This window comes from Camelus dromedarius, chromosome 5 (genome assembly GCF_036321535.1).
Source record: "Camelus dromedarius isolate mCamDro1 chromosome 5, mCamDro1.pat, whole genome shotgun sequence".
In the NCBI taxonomy this organism is placed as follows: domain Eukaryota; kingdom Metazoa; phylum Chordata; class Mammalia; order Artiodactyla; family Camelidae; genus Camelus; species Camelus dromedarius.
This window is the reverse complement of record NC_087440.1, coordinates 93872827-93883046: the sequence shown is the minus strand read 5'-3', so window position 1 is coordinate 93883046 and position 10220 is coordinate 93872827. Positions and strand designations below refer to the sequence as shown.

The window sequence follows — 10220 nt, the reverse complement described above, 5'->3', positions numbered from 1 at the left end:
CAGTTGCAGACTCTGTGAACTGGTTAAAAATCATGGACTGTGCATTGGTGGGTTTTATGGTACGTAAATTATACCTCAGTAAAGCTGTAAAGAGGACAGGGGGAGGGAGAGGAGAGAAGGGAAAGAGAACTGTTAGAGAAAGAAGCGAGTCCTCCCTGGAGCCCAAGTTCTCCCCAAGCAACAATTCCTCACCTCCGTCGCCACACAGCAGCCTGGCAACCACCAGCGGGTCAGCGGCCATGCTCAGGACGCCCCCAGCAGCGGGAAGGGCCACGCCGCTGGGCGCCAGATACTCCCCAAGCAACCCAGCCTTGCCCAAGCCCACAGGAAGTGCGGTCTCGCCTGATCCCCCGTCTTCCTTCCAGACCTCACCTTTGCCCACACCCTGTTCAGGCACAACCAGCTCCTCCCCCCATAACTGACCCCTTCTCCAGAACTTGGCCTCCACCCCAGGAGGCCATTTCAGTGGCCACTCCTGGGGGCCCCACTATGGCTCACCTCCCCAGAGGCCTCTTCCCCCACTGGCCTGGGGCCACTGCTGTCTCCCTCCCTCCTCACCCCCACCTTCAGTCCCCTCCGAGGGTCCACCTTCAGGGGGGCCTTCAACCAGCACAGGCCTCCAGTCTGGCCCTGCCTTCTTTCTCCACAGCTCAGAGGCACCCCCTGCTAATGCCTGCCATAGGGCCCTGCAGCCTTCAGAAGCAAAACAGCTAGCCCCACGTGCCCAGGGTGGTTCCCAATCCAAGGGGTCTGGAACCCAATGAGCCCTTCCTCTCTTCGGGCCTTTGCACCCACAGGGCCTTCTGCTCAGGGTGCCTTCCCCCCAGCCTGAGGCCTGGCTGACCCACTCTTCCTGCAGGCCTCAGCTCACTAGGCACTCACCCCAACTCTGCCCCATCCTAGGCGGTGAGCCACAAGGTGGGGGGAGCAGGGTCAGGAGGCTCTGAGTTCTTCCCAGTGCTGCCTCTCCCAGCAGTTGGGGGCACCCACTCCCCACTCTGTACAAGCCCTGGCCACAGAGCCCCCAGTCCCTGGGCCCTCAAAAGCCACCGCCACCCCAGCCCTGACCCCACCACTCAGAAACCCAGCCTCACTTAGCATCCTCCCTCCTCCTGGTGTTTTCCCATCTGTCCCCAGAAACACTCCAGCTCCCACCCCTTGGAATTCCATGAATCACCCAATCTCTCTCTCTCTCTCTCTCTGTTTCTCTCTCTCTCTTTCCCTCTCTCTCTCTCTCTCTCCCTCCCTCTCTCTCTCTCTCTCACACACACACATATAACCCTGCACACCACCCTGGGACACCCCACCCCATGCCTGTCCTGCTCAGACCTGCTGGACCCCAAGCCAAGCCAGGGGCAGAGCTGAGGCCCCAAGCAAGGCTGAGATGACCTCTGTGGGCTCTTTAATCAGAGTTCTTGGGATGGTGGCCATCTGCCAGGGCTGGAGTGTGAATGGCCAGCTGTGGGAAATGGGGTGGGCTCTGAAGGTCCCTGCAGCTGCTGCCTGAATTGACAGGAGTTTCCAGAAAGCCCCTAACCATCGCTGCAGTCAGCCCTCAGATTCCCGATTTGGGCAGCCAGCCTCTTGGCAGTCCCTGGGCACAGGGTGGGGGCAGATGAGGGGGGTGGTGTTTGGGTGGACGCCCTGCAGAAGCAGGGCTGACCTTGTCTGGCACAGTGGGGTGGGTGTGGGGAATGGGGATGGGGTGGAGCAGCAGGAAGTGGGGAGGGCAGATGAGGGCTCCCCACCACAGCTCCCCAAAGCGTCTCAAAAAACGGAAGCAGCTCAGCAGATTCACCCTGCAGCCTCACGCTCCCGCTGACCCATTCCAGAACCACAAAGGAGGCCTGGGACATTTGCAGGGCTGGGCGTGGGGCTGTCCAGGGTGGCCAGGCGCTCACCCTGCAGAGGGGCCTGCAGCCTGTGGCAGGTCCCCAGCAGAGCACCCCCAGCCTCCACCAGAGCAGTGGGTCAGCAGCAGCAGGAAGAGCAGGTGCCCCGCCACCCAGCAGGGCCTCTCATCGGTGCCCCCAGCTGCAGCCCCTCCACCATTCCCCCAGTGACACGCGCACACACCCAGGTCTTCCAGGAGTCCGGGTTTATTGAGGGCATAGAGGTCTACAGGAGAGACCCAGGTGCTTGTGGGGAAGGCCTCCCATCAGCCTGGAGGGGCAGTGGCCCAGCGGGCAGCCAGGGATGGGGTCTCCAAAACCTGTGCAGAGAGAGACAGAGACAGAGATGAGTGCGGGCCCACTGAGTGGTCAGACCTCACACCGGTGGGAGGTGGCGGGGGGGGGGGGGGGCATCCTGGCTACTGAGCTGGGCGGGGGTGGAGCAGGGTGGGGTCGGGCGGATGGGGAGCATACTGTACCTGGGTTCACTTGAAAGTGTGACTCTCAGCTCCACCACGCCCAAAGCCTGCATAGAAAATAGTGGGCAGGTTAGGGGTGGCCAGAGGCTACGGCGCTCTGGGTGGGGGGCCTTTGGGAGCATACCTTTGGGTCCGAACATGGCAGCATAGCAGGGGTGGTTGCAATAGGGCTTGCCTTCATGCTGCGGAGAGAAGGGCCATGAGGGCTTGTCCTCCCCTCCCTGGAGCCCCAGCCTCCCTCCAGGACTACCCACCTCGGCGTGACCCCCTGAGGTCAGCGTCTTTCCACATTTCTCACACTTCAGGCAAGGCCGATGCCAATCCTTCCCGAGGGAGGTCACCCGCTCAGCTGCAGAGATACAGACAGCCCCCTCCATGGCGTGAGACCCTGCTCTGAGGACACGTGGCACACCCTCCTGCTCACACACCACCTTCTCCAGGCGCGTCTGTCTGCTCAAGGCCTTGCCCACCCATGCCTGGTGGCCCACCGGAGGTCTCAGACAGCACCTGTGCCCCAAGAGTGGGGAGGGGGCACCTTTAGTCCCTAGCCAATCCAGCCAAACAAGGAGGGGATGGGCTCTGGGTCAAGGACCGCACCCCTGAGGGCTTGGGTGGGGCTGGAAGGGGAGGAGAGGGGACCTAGGGTCAGGACCTCGGCTGGCCTCCGGGTTAAGCCCTCCACCTCCTCACTCGTGGCGGGGGTGGGGTGGTGGGGCCTGCGGGGCGCCCTTCTACGAACCCAAGAAGGAGGACTTCCCACTTCCTCCCTCCCCTCCCCTAGGTGGGCTCCAAGGCGCAGGGCAGGAAGGAGGCGCCTGGGATCTGAGTGCGCCTAGGATGGCGCCCCCGGCGCCGGTTTCCGCGTCTGTTTCTACTTAGTGCTGGGAGGGACGGCCGGAGTCCCGCGTTTCTTCCTACCCCGCGGGGTTCCCGCCCAGGGCGTGCCAGAGAGGAGGCGGAAGAAGGGGATCGGAGGCGGGAGACCCAGAGTCGGGGAGAGGCGGTCATGAGAAGATCCAGAGACAGAAAGACCCGGAGACCCGGCAGGACCCGGAGAGACAACGGGGCAGAGAGATGAAGAGCCGTCGGACACTAGGGACCCGACCTGAACACGCAGGCGGCCGCGGGCAAGGCTGGCGCGTAGCCCCGAGAAGGTGACCAGGGTCCCCCTGCGCCCCCGGACCACCTAAGCTGCCCTCACCGGGTGAACCCTGGGCCGCGCTTCCGCGTGGGGCGGCGCCGAACACCACAGGTCGGGCCGGGGCGGGCGGGAGTTGGGGGCGCTCACCAAAGTACACCTCCTTGTCGCACTTGGGGCACTTGGGCATGGTGGCGCCGGGTCCAGGTGGGCTGACTGGGCGGGAGCCGGCAGGAGCGCGGGACTGAGTGGGATCGGCGGGGTCCGTCCCTTTCAAGGACCCCGGGACCCCGCCCCTTTGGGACCCGCCCCAATGGTCCCGCCCCCTGAGTCCCGGACTTGGACCCGGAGGCCTTGATCCCAAGCCAACCAACTTAGAAAGGTCATCTGATCCACCCCCGCCTTGGGGCAGGGCCGGGGCCTAGCCGACGACAGAGCGTTGTCCAAGGGGCGCGGGGAATCCGTGGGGACTCACTGAAAGGGCGGGGCTGGAGCACCGGGGGGAGCCTGGCCCCTCGCCCAATGCTCGGGAATCGCCGGGTCCAGGACCTGGGGCAGAGGGCTCCCCAGGAGGAGGGAGGAGCACCCATTCCTAGCCCCAGATATGCCACTTGCCGGAGCCGGGGAGGGGGCAGGTCACGTCCAAAATGCAAATAAATGCAAACTAGCGTGCAGAGCCCCTCCCCGCATACTTTGACTCGGACCTTTCCCAGATAGAGGCCTGGGGACACCCGGCAGGGCAGTTTCAGCCTGGTAGCCCTCCCACAGGAACTCCCCTCGGCCTTCACCACTCGCGGGGCCGGGAGGCCTGCCCGTCCCAGCCCCCTACTCCCGCGGGACTCGCCGGTCTCCACCAGCCCCACCCCAGCCCTACCCCGGGAAGTCCATCGGACCGCAGCGGGAACGTCCCCGGGGAATTTGGAAGAGGCGACTCCGGATGGCGGGGCTCCCACTTTCTCCGGGAGGACAGCCGCAGGCTCGGGAGCCTGCGGTTTGCGGCGGGGGAAGGTGACACCCAGGCGGTCTCAGAGGTGCCGGGCCGGCGCGGGGAAGAGGTCCTTATCTCCGCAAGAGGCGTCTAGTACCGAGCGGTCCAAGTCCGCCTTCCAAGGAAGGCTGGGGCGGCCTCTCGCTTCCCCGGTGCCAGGCAGAGACCACGGACCCCACCCACCCTGGGAGTTCGGGAAGGGCTAGCGGGCTGGCGCGCTCGGGCTGCGAGGGTCCTCGGCCATCCTCAGCCAACCAGTGTGCAGTCTCCCGCAGGCGGCGGCGCGGGGTGGGAAGGGGAAGCGCGGGGGAGGGGCGGGGGGGGCAGGGAGGCGGCTCGCATCTGCACCTTAGCCCAGGCTGAGGTGAGGCCTGGGTGGGGTTCTGGCCTCCATGCCCCTTCGGAAATCCTTGCCCTGTAGGGCATTGCCTGGCCTAACTCTCCTCCCTCCTGGTCACTGTCACACACTGGCCACCTCCCATTCCCTGTTGTGCAGAGGGGCTGTCCCCTCTCTCTGTGGATCTTCTACCTCCCTGCTTCACTGTGACCCCCAACGCCACACCCAGTTTCCTGGCTTCACCAGAGCCTGAGCTCCCAGCCCCCTCTCCATTCTGCACCCCTAACCTTTACCTCATCTCCCCTTGACACACCCATCTCCCAAAACAAAACGTCATCTCTGGTTCTGTCCAGGCCCTGTCCCCATGGAGGGTGCTGGAAACCATCCTCTGACAGGGCCCCAGAGCTTCTGACCGCCCCACACAGGCCTTCAGCCCTGACGGCATGCAGTCACTCTGACCTCACCCTTCCTGAAGTCCACCTACCCACCATCGGACCAGCCTGGGCCTGGCACTGGGAAGAGGGAGGAAAGCCATGAGTGCTCCCATCCCAAAACCCCCACCTAACCTGCCCTCTGCCTCCCCGACCAGGCCTGAGCTGGGGCGAGGCTGCGAGCTCCCAGGACCACAGTGCAGCCTCGGTTAGGGTAGCACACTGGACCCCACACTCCCACCTCCCTGGGACTCCGTCTCTGAGGTTGCAGTTCTACCCTTGCCTGGAGCTCTGCAAGCCCTGGGACCCACAAGGTTCAGACCCTGTCCTGGTCCGCTCAGTGCCAGGCTGTCCGCTGCCCTCAGCAGGGGGTCGCCCACCCTGCTCTGGTGGGACTCCCTGCCTCCTGCCCACCCACACCAGCCTGCTCTGGCCTTGGCATAGGGGCACCTTGGCATGGTTTCTGGAGCTGAGGCCACCAGCCCGACCACCCTCACCACCCCCACCCAGCCCTGGGTGTCTCCTTAGCCCGTGCCAGATGCAGCCAGGCCAGGCACTGCACAGGAGGGTAGTCCCAGCTTCCCTCATCTCCTGGCTGCATGATCCAGAGAGAGGCAGGACTGAGAGAAAGCTGGAGGGTGAAAGAGGGGGAGACGGGAGCATGGAGACACAGCCAGGGACAGACACATAGACATGGAGAAGCAGCAAGAGGGGAGGAAGGGCCCAGAGCCCTGGTGATGGAGAGGGGGGCAGGGGCACAGTATGCGGGCGGTGGAGGCCTCTCACAGCAGGTCCTGGGGCTCGGGCCACAGCCTGCACGTGCCACCTTGCAGATCCCTGAGAAGGCTGCCTGGGTGGGTGAGCTGGGCAGAGGTCAGCTCCACGGGGATGATGTGCCCAGGGGTGTGGTGAACCACGGGGTGTCTGCTAGTGTGGCTGGGATGGGGTGCCTTCGCACACATCTACATGTGAGTGTGTCCACCTGGATATCTCTGGAAGGCGGGTGCACGAGGCCCTTCTCAGAGCAGCAGCCTTCTTGTGTTTCTGTGTTTCTGCCCAGCCCACACTCGCAGCTCCCCCAGGGCTCCCGGGGAGGTGGAGAGGTGAGCCAGGCTCCGCCTCCCTTCCACCCACCCGGCCCCAGGGATGACCCCCCCCCTCCACAATGGGACTCCAGACCCGCCTGGCGCTGGGAGTCAGAGTGAGGACGAGAGCCCCCCCCCCCCCGCCAAAAACCAGGGTGATGACTCTCTTCCTGGCCTTCCCTGCTGTTATTACCGTTGCCATGCTCACAGCGTGCGCGGGTGTGGCGAGGATGCCAAGGGGGGGGCCAAGGGCCACGGGCGTCGGCCTCTGGTTGGTACACACAAGGTTTTTCCAGACACTGGACTCAGAGACGCACACACACTCCCTGAAACCCTCCCAAAGCTTCAGGCACAGACTGGCATGCCCTTCCAACTCCTCTGAGCTCCCCACCTATCCTGCCTGCCTGTGGGGGTAGGGACCCCTCAAGCTGCAGCCCCAGCATCCCCAGCTATGATGAGTGGACAGCTCCTGCCCACCCCACCCCGCCCCCGCCATGGCCAGGCACACCCCCAAGTGAGGCTTGGCCAGGTGCCAGTCAGGGCCCTGACAGCCTCCCCAGAGACCCAGGCCCCACCAGGTGCAAGCTTCTTGCTTCCATCAGCTCACCTGGCCCAGGATGCACTTGTGGAAGAGGAGCACTGACCTGGCCCAAGGTCAACCTGACTGAAGACCACCAGGGGTTGGGGGGGGGCCAGTTCAAGACCCAGATCTGCCCTGCCCGGCCCTGCATCCCTCCCCTACATTACTCTTTGGGGGCACTCGTGGCATTTGTGGCACGAACAAATGGTAGAAATGGAAGACCTGGTGAACCAGTCAGCGCGCCCCAGGGTGCAGCCCCCATTGCTGCCTGCCCCACGGCCCTGCACTCGTCTCCCTCCCAGCACTGGCCAGAGGGAGGTGCGGGGGCTGCATCTGGAGTGTGACAGACAGAGTGGCCAGGACAGCTGGTTGCCCCAGGCTGCCTCTGCGCCCAGAAGGTCCACCCTGCACCAAGGGAGCGTGAGGGCATGCAGGGCCCTGAGACCTGGAGGAGGCCACTGCGGACTTCTGGCTGCCCGGCCAAGGCCACCTCCATCTGCTCACCCTCTATCTGAACACTCCCACGCCCTTGCCTGTTCAAGCTCCACCCAGACTCAGCTGGGGACCCAGCAGCAACCAGCCAGGTCCCTGCAGCAGAATTCTGGATGGAGAGGGCCTGAATGGGGCCCCACAGCAGGGCTTGGGCTCCAGACACCCGGAGAACCAGTCAAGGCAGAGGAATCCGCCTGCAGCAGGGAAAGTTCTGCTCCTCAGGGCCGGCTGGCCTCCCTGCTCTGCCCCAATCCACTCCACTCCACACTGTGGTACTGGCCTCAGGCCTCTCTCCACCATCCTCGAAGCCTCCCAGCTGGTGCCCCAGTCTCCAGGACCCCTCCTCTGTGTGGACCTGCTGAGGGTTGTGGACAGGTGTAAGGATGTCCCCTGCTAGGGCTGGAGGCCAGCCAGGCCTGTCCCATGTTCCTGCACCCAGGTGCCTTGGGGAACTAACTTGTGCTCCAGGACACCCTCTGAGCCTGGGGACAGAGCTGGCTTCCCTGCCCCAAATCCACCCCTCCCTGCCCTTCCCCCAGGCCCCGCTGAGTCACAGACATTCAGACATTCCCAGGGCCTATTTTTAGCAGCTTTTCTCTCAGGACCCCCTGGCTGCCCTGAGGTCCTGCCCCAGGGTGGCTGTGACGTGGTGGGGGGGACTGGGCTCTGATCCTTTCCACCAGGCCTCAGCCTGGGAGGGGTCCTCTCCTCCCCTGGAAGCAGGAAAGGCATGCAAAGGGGCTGGGGTGGAGGGATGGGGGCATATACAACCTTGAAGTCCCTCAGGCAGCCCCACTCAGGGTCCACGGCTTGGCCAGATGGGTGCCTCTGCCTGCCTACAGCCACCCCAGGCTGAGCCTGGGTTCCAGAAATCTCTACATCCTGGGGACAAATCCCACGCAGTACCGCCTCAAATTCCAGCCTCACCAGTCCAGCAGCTTGGCGTGTTCATGGGCCCCAAATCCACCCACTGCCGCCAGCCAGACCCTGAGAAAATGTGCTGCCCACACCTGGCTGCGCTGGCCTCTAGCCAGTCCTTGCCTGGCCCAGCTCCCAGCAGCTCAGAGCCAGGGTCACAGGCACTTGGTGATTTCTTGACACTCAGCCCCTGGGGCCACAGCCAGTGGCTGGTGAGCTGGTGCTTGGACTCAGGAACAGGAGAAAGTCATGCTTCCCCCAGTCATAAAGAAGTTCGGGGAGCCTATCCTGAGCTGGGTGGGGTCCTCAGGGAGCCGCCAGCAGGGGAGGGGCTGCCCAGCACTGATACCGGGGGACAGGGGTGGAGACGGGGCCGGGGGTCACTGGCTCAGGGGAAGCTGGGCAGGGCTGGGAGGAAGATGCTGAAGGTCTAGGGTATGAGTCAGAGGATTCTGGGCCTCAGAGAAGTGAGGGCAGAGGGAGCTGCAGGCAGAGCAGGCCCGACAAAGATGACTGGCTGGGAGTACCAGCCAGGGCCCAGGTCAGAGATGGGGTACAAGGTGGGGCTTGGAGGGTCCTGGCAAGGAAGTGGGTAAGCCCGACCACAGAAGGTAGGGTTACTGCTGGGAAGCAGGGCGGTGGAGGAGGCCCGAGTGCTGCGCCCAGCCCTGGGGTTCTGGAGGGTAGGGAGATGGTTAGATGGCACCTTGGGGCCTCACTGGCTGGGCATGGGTTGGAGGACTAGGGGTGGAGGCCAGTCAGCGGGAGGTGGAGAAGGCGGCACACATGGATACAGGCGCCCATTCCCTCCTCCCCTGCACCTTGATGGGGCGCCCGAGGAAACACCTGGCTTGGGGGGAAGCTTCCGGGAGCTGGTGTCACCGAAGGAGCCCCGGCAGCGTAGGGCCAACCGCGGCCCCCACAGGCGGCACCCAGCGACCGCGCAGAGACCAGCAGTAGCGGCTCCGCCCCGGTTTCCATGACAACCCTTCGGAAACAAACACAGAGGCGCGGCACACTCAGCCTGCAGGAAACGAAGGGGTGAGGAGCGGGGGGGGGGGGCACTTCGTCCCAGGCTGGGCCCGGGCGATCCTCCCTCGAGGCGACACAGACACCCCTCACCCCTGCCCCCTGGCGACCCTTCATACAAGAATAGGCACCGCCCCTCTCCGGGTTTTGCGGGAAATCGCGTCTCCCTCCACGTAGCTTTCACTGGAGCCTCCCGAAGGAGGGCCCCGGCTGTGCTCTCAGCAGCCCCCCACCGCCTGGAGGGCAGGAATTTCCCATCTGACACCGTGAGCCCGCAGCGAGGGTGGGCCTAGGGGTGCTCAGGGAAGTCTGAATTTTTCCCCAAACACCCCCGAATAATAGAGCCTTGGCCTGGCGGCAGGAATGCCGGGACGGGGGGAGGAGGGGGAGATGTCCCAGCCCCACCTCTGAGCGCACATCGCACTTGCCCGAACCTCCCCTCTGCCTAGGGTGGAAACAGGGCGCCCCTGGGGTACCTGCTCCATGCGCCTCCCACTCCCAGTGCAGGCCAACCCACCCTGCACATCCTGGCTGCACACCTGGCGCCAGCCAGGTGCGGGGAGACGCTGCTGTGGCCCACGCTGGGCGCCTGGACTGGCCAGGAGGAGGGTGCCCTGGCACTGCGGACACCTGACACCAGACACCGGAGCCGGCCGCTCCACCCCAGGGACACCGATGGCTGCTCGAAGGACAATGGGCCCAGCCTCCAGGCTGAGCTACGTCTGAGCCCGTGTACTGGACAGTGGGCCGCAGAGTGGCCTGTGCCAAGGGCTGGGGTGCCCAGAGCTGGCCTTGGAGAACAGGGCACATGGGGAGACGGCCACCTATGGTGCTGAGCACAACGGCCCAGA

General features: G+C 64.6%; 1 protein-coding gene across 1 annotated transcript; it reads right to left on the bottom strand.

Moving 5' to 3' along the window:
* Positions 1-2083: 2083 nt before the first annotated feature.
* Positions 2084-3820, bottom strand: CRIP1 (cysteine rich protein 1). The gene is made up of 5 exons (XM_031454493.2): positions 3660-3820; positions 2626-2720; positions 2496-2553; positions 2372-2418; positions 2084-2212 (listed from the first exon to the last, which is right to left on the bottom strand). Exons 1-4 carry the CDS (start codon positions 3697-3699, stop codon positions 2378-2380), a joined length of 234 nt encoding a protein of 77 aa, XP_031310353.1. The 5' UTR covers positions 3700-3820; the 3' UTR covers positions 2084-2212; positions 2372-2377.
* Positions 3821-10220: the final 6400 nt, after the last annotated feature.

Coding starts and splice junctions, on each gene's coding strand:
- CRIP1 (XM_031454493.2), bottom strand. CDS start 3,699: ATGCCCAAGTGCCCCAAGTGCGACAAGGAGGTGTACTTTG. Junction 2,721..3,659: donor CGACAAGGAGGTGTACTTTG/GTGAGCGCCCCC, acceptor GTATCTCTGCAG/CTGAGCGGGTGACCTCCCTC. Junction 2,419..2,495: donor TGCCATGTTCGGACCCAAAG/GTATGCTCCCAA, acceptor TTTTCTATGCAG/GCTTTGGGCGTGGTGGAGCT.